At 30.3% G+C, this 13,914-nt stretch overlaps 2 protein-coding genes across 5 annotated transcripts in view; one reads left to right on the top strand and one right to left on the bottom strand.

Moving 5' to 3' along the window:
- Positions 1–853: 853 nt before the first annotated feature.
- Positions 854–10,877, bottom strand: LOC106677327 (protein saal1). 2 transcript variants are annotated; one of them, XM_014415179.3, is made up of 9 exons: positions 10,603–10,877; positions 10,406–10,538; positions 10,164–10,319; positions 9,821–10,088; positions 9,644–9,736; positions 9,210–9,365; positions 8,934–9,119; positions 8,484–8,709; positions 854–1,165 (listed from the first exon to the last, which is right to left on the bottom strand). In XM_014415179.3, the coding sequence occupies exons 1-8, from the start codon at positions 10,617–10,619 to the stop codon at positions 8,501–8,503; spliced, it is 1,218 nt and encodes a 405-aa protein (XP_014270665.1). In that variant the 5' UTR covers positions 10,620–10,877; the 3' UTR covers positions 854–1,165; positions 8,484–8,500. The 2 variants fall into 2 exon arrangements, with proteins under 2 accessions (XP_014270665.1, XP_014270664.1); XM_014415178.3 differs by having other exon boundaries at positions 854–8,709.
- Positions 10,878–10,983: 106 nt separating this feature from the next.
- The window catches only part of LOC106677329 (cyclin-dependent kinase 2-interacting protein), a 57,621-nt gene continuing 54,690 nt past the window's right edge, over positions 10,984–13,914 (top strand). For all 3 annotated transcript variants that reach the window (XM_067051669.1, XM_014415183.3, XM_014415182.2), the window contains exons 1-3: positions 10,984–11,123; positions 11,251–11,416; positions 11,511–11,595. In XM_067051669.1, coding sequence (XP_066907770.1) covers positions 11,069–11,123; positions 11,251–11,416; positions 11,511–11,595 — 306 coding nt within the window. In that variant the 5' untranslated portion in view covers positions 10,984–11,068. The remainder of the gene's footprint in view (positions 11,124–11,250; positions 11,417–11,510; positions 11,596–13,914) is intronic.

Genomic DNA, 13,914 nt, shown 5'->3' on the forward strand with positions numbered 1-13,914 from the left:
ATTTGAACAAGTAGATAAGTTTAAGTATTTAGGTTCTACGATAACAAGAAAAAACGAAATTGATGAGGAAATAAAAGTTAGGTTGAAGGCGGGAAATGCTTGTTATTTTTCAATTTCAAAACTGCTTAGCTTGTGCCTTCTATGGAAAAACTTAAAAATTATGATTTACAACTATTATCCTTCCCACTGTTCTTTATGGATGCCTCTTACACTACGGATGAACAGCTCCTCAAGATTTTCGAAAATCAAGTATTAGTTAAAATATTTGGACCGAAAAAGAATGAATTAACGGGAGAATTAAGAAGGCTATACAACACTGAATTAAGAGACCTACACCTGGCAAATATAATTCAAGTTATATGCGCATTGTTATTGGGCATAGGATAGGCGTGTAAGGTTGTGGGTTTTAGTAAGAGCTGATCCCTAAAATGTTAATAAACAGGGAACCCACAGATACCGAAATGTACATGGGAGGATTGCTTTAAAACTGATTTAGTAAAATTGGTTTTGGAGAGGTATGCAGAGCTATTAGTGGTATGGGCATCCAACCTTACTCTTTAGGCCTTTATTATTATTATTATTATTATTGTAGTTGGATGGTGCCTAAGCTACATACAAATTTTCAAAACACATGAATCATAAGGAATTTCTAATTATAATAAACAAATAAACAGTCCTAAGCAATTAGTTTAATTAATGAAATCAACAATAGTAAAACTTATAAATGAATACTAATTTTTTGTGATGTGAGCCTTAAATATATTGATAAATAAATTATGACATATAAAATTCTTAAAAATAATAAACTTTAAATTGAAAGGAAAAGAACAACTATTTTTTTAATATCGATCTATTAAAAATACATATCACATTTATTTCACTGAACTTCTTTCATTACATTTTACATTGTAACAATTTCAGTCTTATAAATACATTATGCCGATTTCAGCAAACAAAAGGATAAGACCTAGCACAATCAAAAGTATAAATAAAGAAACAAATACAAATCATAAATATTATACAATGAATATTAACGCTGTTTCACACCACATAAAATTCAATTTCCATAAATATGGCACAAATCCAGTATTGCAGTAAACAAATACAATTAATTCATCCGAAACATAGATAAACAAAAAGTAACACAACTGCAAAAGTCTTTTGTCTAAAAAAGAAATCATTAAAAAATAAATAAACAAATCAAGATATGTTCAGTAAGAAAAAAAAACACTTCAATAATAATAATAATAATGATAAAAAAAATTAACATATTTTGTATTAATAAATAAGTAATACATATTTAACAAACAAAAGTGGGCAAGAGCAAAGATATATAAAAAATTATCAATAGCATTAGGGAAAATAAAAGCTACTCACTCATACATGAATAATACATAAACATCATTACAAACAAATATCAAATTAATAAACAATTCATTGACAATGACACAATAATATAAACCTAGATATCACATACTAACAGCCAATATTTTTTTACCTAAAAGAACCTATATTTCATTTGAACTAACTAAAATTAAAACAGAACATTACTGAGAAACAGTAATATTAATGAGGTCTGAGGACATTGATCACCCCAACAATCTCAAATCTGTATTATGAATGAAGATTTGATAAAATATTAATAAACACTAACACCAACGGAGTGTCCATTATCCATTAAGGATTGATTATCTTGGGACAGAGGCAGATTATCCAGCAACTGATTTTTTTTTTAAACCTTTCATTCCCTTTTTAATAATTAAAGTGCCACTTAAATATCCATCAACAAAAGGAAGGAAATTTTTGTAATAAAATATTTTTCAGATAGATCCATTTTAGCACATTTTTAATAAATATAAACTTTTGGCTCACAATTTTTTTTTTTTTTAACACTTTTGTTACTAGAGCATCTCATAAAATGATATTTAAAAGCTAAGAGGAAAATAACTAAAAATCTGTATTTAAAAAGTCAAAACAGTATTCATATAGTTCCCTATCATACATTGTCAACTTCATTAATGCAGTTATTTTTTAAACATGTTACTAATCTATTTAGAAAGAGAGAAATCACTTCCTTTCGGCAAGGTAAGATAGAACAAAGGAGAACTAAAGGCATAAGACCATGTGATAGAGCTAAGTCCTTCAAGATATGAGAGCTAACCAGTAATAAGTGAGTTAGTGGATTCATTCAAAAATTATATACATAAATTAACAGAAGGTTGTAAGTATAGAAATTTCAAGGAAGAGTTAATTAGAGATAGAATAACAATTAGAGTTGCTAATCTTAACATGGGGCTCAAGGAGGCGTGAAGCCTACCGCATAGTCTCTCCACCTCAACTCCACTCTAACCTGACTGAAGCATCCCCCATCATGCTGCAGCATAACTCCTGATGTGGGATATAAAATCCCTATGGAAGAAAAGATCAGTGAACCAACAAGAAATGGAGGACTTGCATATAGGAAGTGGTAGTGGATGAGTTCAAACAAGGAGCCAACAGGATAAGAATTGACACAGAATACTGCAAAAGGATACAAGGGGTAATAGAGTACCAGAAAAGCAATAAAGCTTTGCAGAAAGAAAAAGCGTGAATGTATCAGAGAAAAAGCTGAAGTTGTGAAGGAATTAAAAGAAGGTTTTTTTATTTAAATTAAATTTTACCAGGCTTAGAAGAAAATGAGAAATGGCTTTCAGCTGAGAATGATATAGTCTAAAACTCTGAGATATGAAAGTGATGAACAGGTGATTAGGCAAAGCACCCATTGAAGAAACTCACGACACTGGCTGTTCAACCCAAGAGGAAACTATATGTAGGACCGAGGAAGAGAGGAATACAGTAGAGAATCCTGACAGTGAATTACCTTTCTCCAAGGAACTTAAATATGCTATGGTTTCCTTAAAATATAACCTGGGTGAGATCTTGATTTTGTAGAAAGGGGGCTGTTAGGAGTTGATTTATTCCTCTGCGTTTTTTTTTTTTTTATTTAATCCCAAGCAACAAAAAACAAGTTTTGATTTTATTTTGAATTGGACGTATTTCAAAGATAGTTCTGTATATGAATGTTACTTTACCTACTTCTAGTATCCTACCTCCTGTCCCAAAGCTTGTAGTGAAGTCACTAAACAACCTCAGTCCCTTATTTAATCACTATGGCAATACAGATAACAATAGCATGTTCATGGGCTCAATTTTTCTCTATTTTCTTTTATTTGCGAGTTTCAGAAAAAAAATGAAGATCTATTATATTAATAACACCTTAAAACAGCCTATATTGGTTAATAAAAAAAAAAATGGATAGCATTATTTTCCTGGAAAATGGACACTGGCAAAAAAGACTGCAATCCGACTTTGGATAAAAACAAAATAAATATTGTCAATGTACATGCATTACGTAAGATGCACAATATACTGGAATAATATACAATATACTGTAATATAAATATGTAAAATACTGGTGCAATTTATGGAGCACGTCAAACACAAGATAAAAAAAAAGTTTTTCAAACGTGCCTCTGTTCAAGCAAAGCACTATAACGACATTCTATTTTATCGTTTCTCAATAATTTAATTGGAAGTATCTCTTCAGATCGTTTACCAAGAAAATATTGTAATTTTTTTCGTCAAATAACTTATGTTTCAACTTCACGACTTTGAGGAGTATAAATCTTTTTATATTACCTCTAATTTTTTATATTTTTCTATCGGCTCAGCACAAATACACCACTGAAGAAATGAAATAATTCTTTCTCCTCCCGAAAGCAGGGGATATTATTGATCCAGCTGAACAGTGAAATAACATTCATACAAGACTTGATAATTTTATTTCTCAAATTATGATATAATAAAAGTAACTGCTTTGCACGATCCATCAATCAATATTTTGTGGTTATTTTAAATAATAGTTTTATAAATAATTATTCATTTCCCATTATATTCGGAGTGAACCCTTTTTTTAGGGGGGGGGGGGGGATGGTCTCTGGAGATATTATTTTCTATTTTACCGGAAAATAATGTTGCCCATTCTTTACCTTTACAGGACGTTTTAAAGCGTTATGAAAATACATTTTTATTTTCACTAAATTGTTGCTATCTTGCCATTTCTGGCATATGGGGTGCGACAGCAGTGGTGTAGTGTGCTGAGTTTGTGCATGCCACTGATCCCAAAAACCAACAATTTTTTTTTATTTTACAAAATTATTATTACAATAATTAAGTTAGGGGGGGTTCCTTTTAATTATTATAGAAGAACAATTTTAACTGTGGTGCAGCTCAGTGTGCTGAGCGCCTTACTGATGGGACTGCATCTTGTCCACTGCACCCCTGTGGTAACTGTTATATACTCAGGTGTTCATGAAGGTTATGCTTTTTCAAGTTCAGAATTTTAATTGTCGATTCGACCATAGGAAAATATTGCTTTTGAATTTTTATTAGACGGGTCAAATCAAAAGCAAAACTGCAAAGTCTGTTTAATTTCCATACCACTACCAAACCAATTGCAAAGCAAAGTCAGCTTTTTTTTTATGACCCCCTGTGAAGTCAGAATTTCTGATATAAAGGAGGAGGTTATCTACTGGTTACCTTCCTATTCCAATACCATGGTCAAGTTTTCATTTTGTGGGACCACCACAGAAATAAAAGTCGACTACCAGGCCAGATTCAAACCAGCACCACCGCAGTTCACAGGTTGCAAAGACCTGAACTCTCTGAATTACGAACGGCCCAAGCAAAGTCAGTTGTCAAAGTATTCAAGAACCTGAAAAGAAAGATGAAGGAAAACGCAGGAGATATCATTGAAGCCATGCTTGAGTGGAGAAACGTTCCCTTAAAGAATATAGGTTTTAGTCCAATTAAGCTGATTATGTTTCATAGAACCAAAGGATTGCTGACCATCAACACCTGATCTTCATTCAAGAAGTCTGGATGAAATTGCATCCTCAGGTATAAGGAGACCCATAGGTCAAAGAAAAGGTGGTCAAGAAGGAAGGTCTGAGATCTTAAAATCTACAAGCAGTCGTGTTCTAATTCTGAACTCCCAGCGTTCTAAAATATTCCACACATGCCATGAAACATGTCGAATGGTTTCAGCTCTTTTGACCAGACTAAAAGAATATGGAGTAACTTTTAATAACGATAAGTGCTGAATCAGAGTACACTAGATAACTTTTCTGAGTCACTTATTTTGAAATCTGCCCAGATCCTGAAAAAGTAAGGGCAATATAAAAATTACTTTCACTACAGTTTGAAGGATCTACAACAATTTTCAGGAGATGGTGAATTAAATAAGGAAGTTTATTCAAAACATGGTTGAAAGCCGTAAGGGAGTAAGTGCAAAAGAGTCCACCCAGCAAAACAGCTCAAGAAGAAGCATTGAACAAGATAAAGTTAATGTTTGCGTTTGTCCCAGTATTATTGGCCTATTAAGGAGATCTACTTATAAGAATATTTTCCAACACATCAATCCAAGTGTTGGGAGCAGAATTGGGACAGCACCCTAGCACCTAATGGAAACCAGTGATGTACACCTCCTGAACCATAGCTCCAACAGGACAAGGACAACACATCCAGTGACAGGTCTGTTAAAAGCTAGAAAGCTACATAATGGGAATGCACGACATAGGCATTTCACTCTCATAATAAACAAAAATCAAATACATTATTCTTATTTGTAGAGGTCAGACCATATATTAAAGCTAGACATTTAAAGAACAAACCACTACCAGAATATGCCAAGTGAATCTTGACTGCGGAATATGACCACACTGCGGAACATGCGGAGTGCACATAACAATCTGAATGGGTTCCTTTCTGTCTTCAAATGGAAATGGGGAAAAGAACACTAAACAGCATTTGAAATTATAAATACAATAATGAATAAAAATGCTATTACCAAACTTGACCAAGAACACCCTTTTACTATCGAAGACCCATTACATATTATTCTAAATTCCAATAGATATGACAAATACAGGATTAAATACCCCCTCATCCAAAAGAATAGCGCTTTCCTCCAAGGGTTGGCAGATCTAGATAGGGCTACTATTCAGGCGTTGTGCAAATTTATAGCAGAATCCAAATTAGATTTTTAAAATTAAATAAATAATAACGAATTAAATTAATAATAACAATTTACATCCTCAGTTCCATTCTTTTATAATATAACTACAGGGGCAGTGTAGGACTCCAACGGGAGTCTTGGGCCGACGTAAGAAAAGGAAAAAAATAAATAAAAAATAAAATAAATATCCTTTTAAGATGTGATACATCAGACAAGTCCATTGGATTTATTTGTTTCAATTAGGGGGTTAATGACAAAATTATAAACTCATGGTTCATCAGAGAAATAATGCAGTTAGGAATCAACTAACGGACACCCTAATAATCATAATATACCTATAATTATATAAATTATCAATAGTATATACCTAATGATAACAAATTTTATTACAGACTCCAAATCATTGACCATTGGGTCAAAGGCTGATGAGTTAAGACAATACTGATTCCTCAGAGAATTTGCTCTTTCTTTACAAGAGTAACTTCGTTCTGTTCTATTTAAGTTTAAATTTCTCTACTTTTCCTTTTTACAACAAAAATCACTTACAGTGTTATTATAGTACATTCTTTAAATTTCTGAAATATCTAAATAGAGAAAAGTAATGAGAAGGAAATCCAGCAACACTTAAAGGGAGAAAGAAACAAAATACCTCAAAGACTGGTGAGGAGGATACAATTGATGAAACAACAAAAGGATCATGTAAGATAAATTTTTACCACTTTTCTATTCATGAGCAATGAGATGAAATACTTGGCTTATAAAATTCCAAGCTTGTTTGGAAATTTCATACATTGGAGAAAATAAACTTGGTGTCACATTGTTGATAAGTAATTAGAATGGAGAGGCTTTAGAAACCCTTAATAATATTTGTAAGCCTAGAACTTTAGCATATTTTACTCTTGATGAATTACTTAAAAAACTAGATGAAACTTCCAAAGATGTATCATTTATTATTTCTGAAAGATGTCAAATTTTCAAAATGGCATATGATTCGAACAACATCAATATGTCTGTAATTATTTTGAAACATTAGAAACAATAGGTAAATATATGCCTATATCTTTAATCACTCCATTGGTTATGAATATTACAAGTTCAGACATGATGACAATATTATTCCAAAATTAACTCAAAACTTTTAATTAGATGATATAAATGGTTATAACTCAGATTGGAGCCTTAGAATTTAAAAAGTATAGGCTACAATTTCAGATGTAAGCAAAATTTCTGGAAAGAATTTTTTACTACAAAATCTCAGCCTTATATACTGATTCCCAGACAGTACTGAGCAACCTGTAATGTACAGATCTAAAACAAACCAGTAATATTAAGTATTTTAATTTAATTTTTAAACATCATTATTTACTCTAAGGAGACAAATGCGTCTCAGATATAATGTAATGTAAAAGAGGAAAATTGCTTTGTATTTCTACAGATAATAATGATGGACAAGGAAAAAGAAACCCTTTGCCCTATCACAGTTTATTTGCTCAAATCTGTTACCCTCATCAAATATACAACAGATTTATAGGGAAAAGTTTCCACCATTCAGGAAGGGACATCAGCAGGTGGGCCGAATAAGCTGGTTCTTAAAGTCCTTTGTACAAGTCTCACCAAATTTATCCTAAAATTGAGGTGAACAAGATCTATCTTAAAACCATCTGACAGAAAGATGAGCAGTAAAGCTAATCCTACTACTACATAAGCAAAATCTCTACAAAATATCTTAAATCTGACATTTCTGTCACCGATAACTAAAGAAACCTTCTATTACTCCAAAAGATATAAAACTGAACTATCTCTAAGAAAAAGGTATCTACCTCAAGATTTTGGCTCTATAATTTGGCTCACTTATCTGAAAGACACTGAGTCTATCGCATCTACCAGTATTTCTTTAATACGTTGATGGTGAAAATAAAACGTGTTTTGCAAGCTTCTAGTAATCTTTTTTATTATCCAATAATTATAACTAAAACAATAAAAATAATCATCAACTAAAAATTTTTAAAATAAATACTAGTTATCTTATTTATTATTCCCATTCTAATGCTAAGCGTTCTGGAATAACCCTAGACTTATTTCAAAGTGATTTTAAGGTTCTACAACAGTGACTTCAATAGTTATCAAAAAATACTTAATTCATTTAGAGAACATTGCGTAAAAATCATATTTTTGCGATTAGCTTTTGAAAAAAACATTTAAAATCAACAAAAATAAAACAATAAACAAATATAAAATTCATTTAAAAGGAACAACCATTAAAAACAAGGTAATATATCATGTACTTCCATTTGTAAATTTCCAGTGACAAAACAAAAATCCTAGAAAATTATTTTTCTTGATGAATTACCTATCACAAAGTAACATAAGAGTTAGTTCATTTATTGATCAAAGTGAATCTTCACTCATACTAATGAACCAGAAGTACCTTCATCCAATATATTTTTAGATAGCTCTTTCTCCTGGATCATCAGCTTGTTTGTCGTTTACTGATTTCCAAAACAGAAGAACATGATTTTCTGGACAAGAACTTAAAGCTTCATGTAGAACTGTCTGAACAACTTTTGTACTGGCAGATAAGCAGTAACCTTCTATGCAATTTAAAAGCAATGCTTCAAGCCCATCACTATCTCGATTAAATTTATTAGTCTCATCTGTAAAAAAAAAAGTTAAAATCTGATGAAATGTAATATTGTCTTCAGTTTGAATTTAAAAAACCTTGAGTTAAGTACAACTAAAAGATATTTCTTTCATAGCAAAGTATTGTAAAAAAAATAAACAATTATAACAATAATATAAAGATAAAATGAGATGAATATAGTGATAGTGAAAAAAATCATATTTCTAATTTCAATTTTAAAACTAAGCCACTACTTACCATAACTTTGCATGTTCAACAACATGTTCAACAAATAGAGCACTCTCTTCAAAATATCAGAGTCAAAAAAAACATTAATTATGGTATCTAGAACTGACAAAGAAGAAATTAAAATGTCATCAATACAATCATCAGGCCTTTGAATAATTCTTTTACAAATTTGTCCTAAAGGAACTCCATGATGACCTACAGCAAAATAGACAGTAGATAAGGAAATGATAAAACAAAAAGAGATAACAAATAATAATTGTAAACAAAAATTAAAAACTATCTTACATAAAATAGTTCTTCCAGTTTCATAACCAGTAAATGAAGTAAGAACAGTTGTCCACTGAGATGCTGCTTTACAAAGAGCTTTACTAGGAAAATTTTCATCCAGAGACCAGCCAGAATATAACTCTTTCCAACATTCTATCATTCCAGTAATCATTTCTAAAAATAAAATTAAAAATATGGTTCAGGTAAAAACCAACACAATCATATAACACTAAAAGAATATATATTACAACCTAGGAAAAAATACTTCACAATTATATTGACGAAAACCTAAAATTATACCCCAAATTTCCTTCGATTGCAATACCCCAGTCATAAAAATGAGATAATTAAAAAATGTATTGCCCTTCATAATTATATAACATTACAACAAGTTGACAAATAATGATCATTTTAACATGATTTTTAAGATTATCATATCTAAGTGTTAGTACCTGGACTACAAAAGTATTGACTGAAATCTTTATCACTTATTTCCAAACCACATAAAGTATTCAGAAATTCTAGAACACAGCATAGCAATTCCTCTGAAAAATATAATAAATAATATTTAATATACAGGTAAAAATTAAATGTTTTCATCAATCGTGTAATTTATTGCATATAAATACCATTAGTAGAACTGTTTAAAATAAAAAATATATGCTTGGACAGCCTAGAATTTGAAAGTTCACTTTCAAGCCAAACAGCTGAAAATCCTGATTCCTTAACAAGATCCCATGCTATAGAGTGCAATAGTCGGACCAGCTGAATAAGAATGTGAGGTTCTGGGCGGTCAAATAATTTTAGAAGAAATGTTATAGTATCTTCGCACTTAAGCAATTCAATTCGTACATATTCTTGGCAGCACATGTTCCCGAGAATTCCAACCAAAATTTCCTAAAATTATACTAATTCTTAAATATTTTTTATAACTTACTAAAATTCAATCAAACAAGAAAAGGTTACTCATACAATGAAACGGTTGTTGAGTGATATCTGTAGAGCATCAGTGACAATAAGAAAAATATTTTGGTCCATCAAAAAATTTACCACATCTTTTTCCAAAGTCATATCCCACAGAGCACATAGTTCACTTTCAAGTTCTTCATTCCAAGAGTCATCAGAATACTAACCAGTAATGAACGATAATTAGAAACATAATATGAAAAATGGAAATCAATTAATGTATATCGAAGTAAAATAGATCTAAATACCTTTATAATTTTCATCAAGGTCTTAAGCACCCAACGTTCACTATAAAGAGTATCTCCAATTGCATCACCTTTCATTTTTTCCAAATCGCCAATTAAATACTCAGGAGCACTTGGATTACAGCAGGGTGTCTCACTAAAATATGAATATTTACTACTTGATTCTTTAAAAAATTAAGAATAAATAATGAAATCATTACCTCTTCTGATTGTCCATCTTGGTAGAATATCAATTATCAACAAAAGTGTAGAAGCAAATGTGGATAAGTTTAAATTTTATTCATATATGTTCAGGTCCAACTCTCGACATCAAAAGCTTTATGCTATATTAGACAATAATGATTTCACAACATAACATAGTATGACAGAAAGGAAAGTAGAAGCAATTGAAATGAATCATAGGCTGTAAACTTAAAAGCCGAGTTGTCCAGTTGTTATCCTAGCTCTCTAGGAGGTTAGTAGAGGTTATAAAGGAGGTTACAAACATTCATTTTGCTGGTGCTTTTCCTGATAGCTTATCAAACAAGTTGCTCATGTTTTCATTATTAATGTTTTGTTATTAAAAGTAATTTATTAGAGAAAAAATTAGTATTAATAATGCTATAAATGTTTAAGACAAAAACAGGGCTGTGATTCAACTTCTTAAAATTATTTTATTTTTCTTAAATGTCTTCTCCTATTTCAAACCCACGTTCACCATCTACTTTTTCTCCTGTCTCTGGTATTTATAAACAGTTATTCACTATTAATAATATGTATAATATTTATATAATATATGATATTTCTTATTTTAATAATAGTTATTCATGATATAACAAACCAACCTATGTTGAATTTTAATTTTTCAGTTATAGAAAGCCCTATAACAGCACAAAAAGGACAGCTTAGAGGAACTCCTAGAACAGTTAGGGATGCAGTTGCAGATTTATTTAATAGTATTCAAGAATGGAACAGGTTACATTTATCAGGAATGACAATTATTCAAGAAATTATGAATAAAAAGTTAGAGCAAATGTGAGGTGTTAGCTCAAATTATTTTTGTGTACTATTATTAATTAATAAGCACTTGTTAACTTTTTTCTTATAAATTTTTATCTTATGTTTATAGAAATAAAAGTGAATCTGGTCGCAATAAGTATCCTGAAGGATTGCAAGATGATTGTAACAAACTGGAAACAGTTTGTACTCATTTGGTAAATAACTTTTGTTTTCTATTTGTTAATGTAAATAATTTTACAGTTTAAGGTATAAAATATAAATTAGTTAAGCTCCACATTATTGCTGAATTGTATATTGAACTTGTTTTTATTTGTTTATTTAAATTTTCTATTGAAAGCAATATAAAGGAAACTAGAGAAAAAGTCTAATCAAGTTGATATAAATTCAGAAGAATCTTCGGATTGATATCTAACCAGTTGATCAAGTGTTAAATGTCAAACCCCAAAATTATACCTACAGAAAAAATAAGGACCTTAATAGATATAAAAATATGTAATATCTAATATTTTTATTTCTTAATACATATTCTAATATTGAATATCTAATACGGAAGATTATCAGACAGTAGAGCTAAATAGTCCAAAAAATTACAAGGGGCCGTGAGTAATGACAGTCATATCATATCACAACATCAAATATATAGTATATATTGATATTTATAAGTTAAAAGAAGTAAACAGGTTGGGAATTGCAGCTGAAAAATATTGTGTATTATTATCTAAACTTAAACTGAAGCGGGAAAGAAGTAAGCATGCAGAAACAGAAATTTTCTTTCTAGTAAGGTGGTTAATATTGTAAACAAACCTAAGATAAGGAGTTGTCAATACTCGGGTACCTTCGTGTTATCAAGATACCCTCCGGTCAAGTAAAAATGATTTGGGTGCTTTCTGGAGGACCCAAAGTAATTAATTACAGACACTTGAATTTATAAAACAACCTAACAGATAATGATGTCACCAGTTTTTATCATTAATAGGAGTACATGATATTTTTATAGTACATATAAATGGGGCAAAGACCCCTTTATTAATTGGATATTAAAAATGAACATTATATATATGTTAGGAAATGTATGTGCTGGACTCACAATTGTGAACTAGGTATTATCAGAAACACTTTGGTATTTTTGGAATTCCATCTTCTGTCTGGTCAATACGATCTAGACCCATGGTTCCAAATTTTTTTGGCAGAAGAACTCGTTTAGTTCTAGTAGGAAAGTGGTAGAACCCTTTTGACATAAGTAGTGAATGGCGGAACCTCTACATTATCATTTGGTGGAACTAGTATCAAATGTCATATTTTCAGTAAAAGTTAAGAAAGAATACCTGATCAAAATTGAATGGATAAAGTCTGAGATCTTAAAGTTCAAAACTATGTTGAGTTGGCGTGGAATGACTCATTTACTGTCAACTATCATGCCAGACCTAGTGTGACAATGCTATCATGACAGTAGTTACTGTCATGACTGGCCTAGTGTGTGTAACACATGGTAACTGCTCCAGAAACAATGTTCACCTTATCACTAATTTGTATTTTACAGAATATAAAAAAACATTTATAAGTTGATTCCAACTTATTATAAATTGTGTATACGTTTTATTTAGTCCAATAATCTCATAGTTGAAGAAGTTAAAGTTAAAAAACTACTTTTGTTAAGTAGGTTAAATGACAAAGAGACTGTAAAACATGTCAAGGAGTACAGACATTTTTTATCTTATTTTAGGAGTAATTTGGATCTGATTTATTTATACTTATACACGAAACCATATTTCTGGTCTTCATCATTGCTATCACAAAAAGAGCTCTTATCAGAACTGTTACTATCACTGAAAATATTGGATTTAATTTTCTTATCATAGAAACAGGCTCTATCAGGTTGCCACCTTTGTCAGTTACCATGTTTTACCTCCAACCAGCTGTCACTTACCTTAACTTGATACTATTATTATTGTTTAAAAATAAAGAAATTTCCAACACATTCTTTTAAAAACCTGTGAAATCAACAGTAAGGAATCAGACATTACTAAAATCTTTAATTCTAAAAATAAAAAAACATCATGTTTTTGACCTAATGTCTCATTAGATGTTGTAGCGGAAGATGTGATAAAATTGCCAACATCAGTAGAATTGTGTGTATTGAATATGCCTTAATGATTTAGTTTACTAATTTTTGGTAAAATTTAATTAGCATTCCTAATTTTTCAATTACATATTATTTTTAAGATATAAAAACCTTACCACAGATTCTTGTACACATATACAAATAAAAAATAGGTTATACTCTGATATAATCTTATTTATTTTGTAATCAAACATAAATATTCAAATTATAGTACTTATACTTAATAGTTGCAGGATTTTAATGATCTAATGTACTCTAGGGTATGATCAGTGGTACATTATGGTCTTGTATAATTGACACATATCAATAAATTATAATTATATTTATTTTCAACTGTATAACATTTTAATTCTAAAAAAAACATACATAGTGTATTTTGCGTTTTTAAATC

The sequence above is a fragment of the Halyomorpha halys genome, unplaced genomic scaffold, assembly GCF_000696795.3.
Source record: "Halyomorpha halys isolate HHAL.00 unplaced genomic scaffold, Hhal_1.1 Scaffold94.1, whole genome shotgun sequence".
NCBI classification, from domain to species: Eukaryota; Metazoa; Arthropoda; class Insecta; order Hemiptera; family Pentatomidae; genus Halyomorpha; species Halyomorpha halys.

Coding starts and splice junctions, on each gene's coding strand:
- LOC106677327 (XM_014415179.3), bottom strand. Junction 9,120..9,209: donor AACTGGAAGAACTATTTTAT/GTAAGATAGTTT, acceptor ATTTTGCTGTAG/GTCATCATGGAGTTCCTTTA. Junction 8,710..8,933: donor GTTGAACATGCAAAGTTATG/GTAAGTAGTGGC, acceptor TTTTTTTTACAG/ATGAGACTAATAAATTTAAT.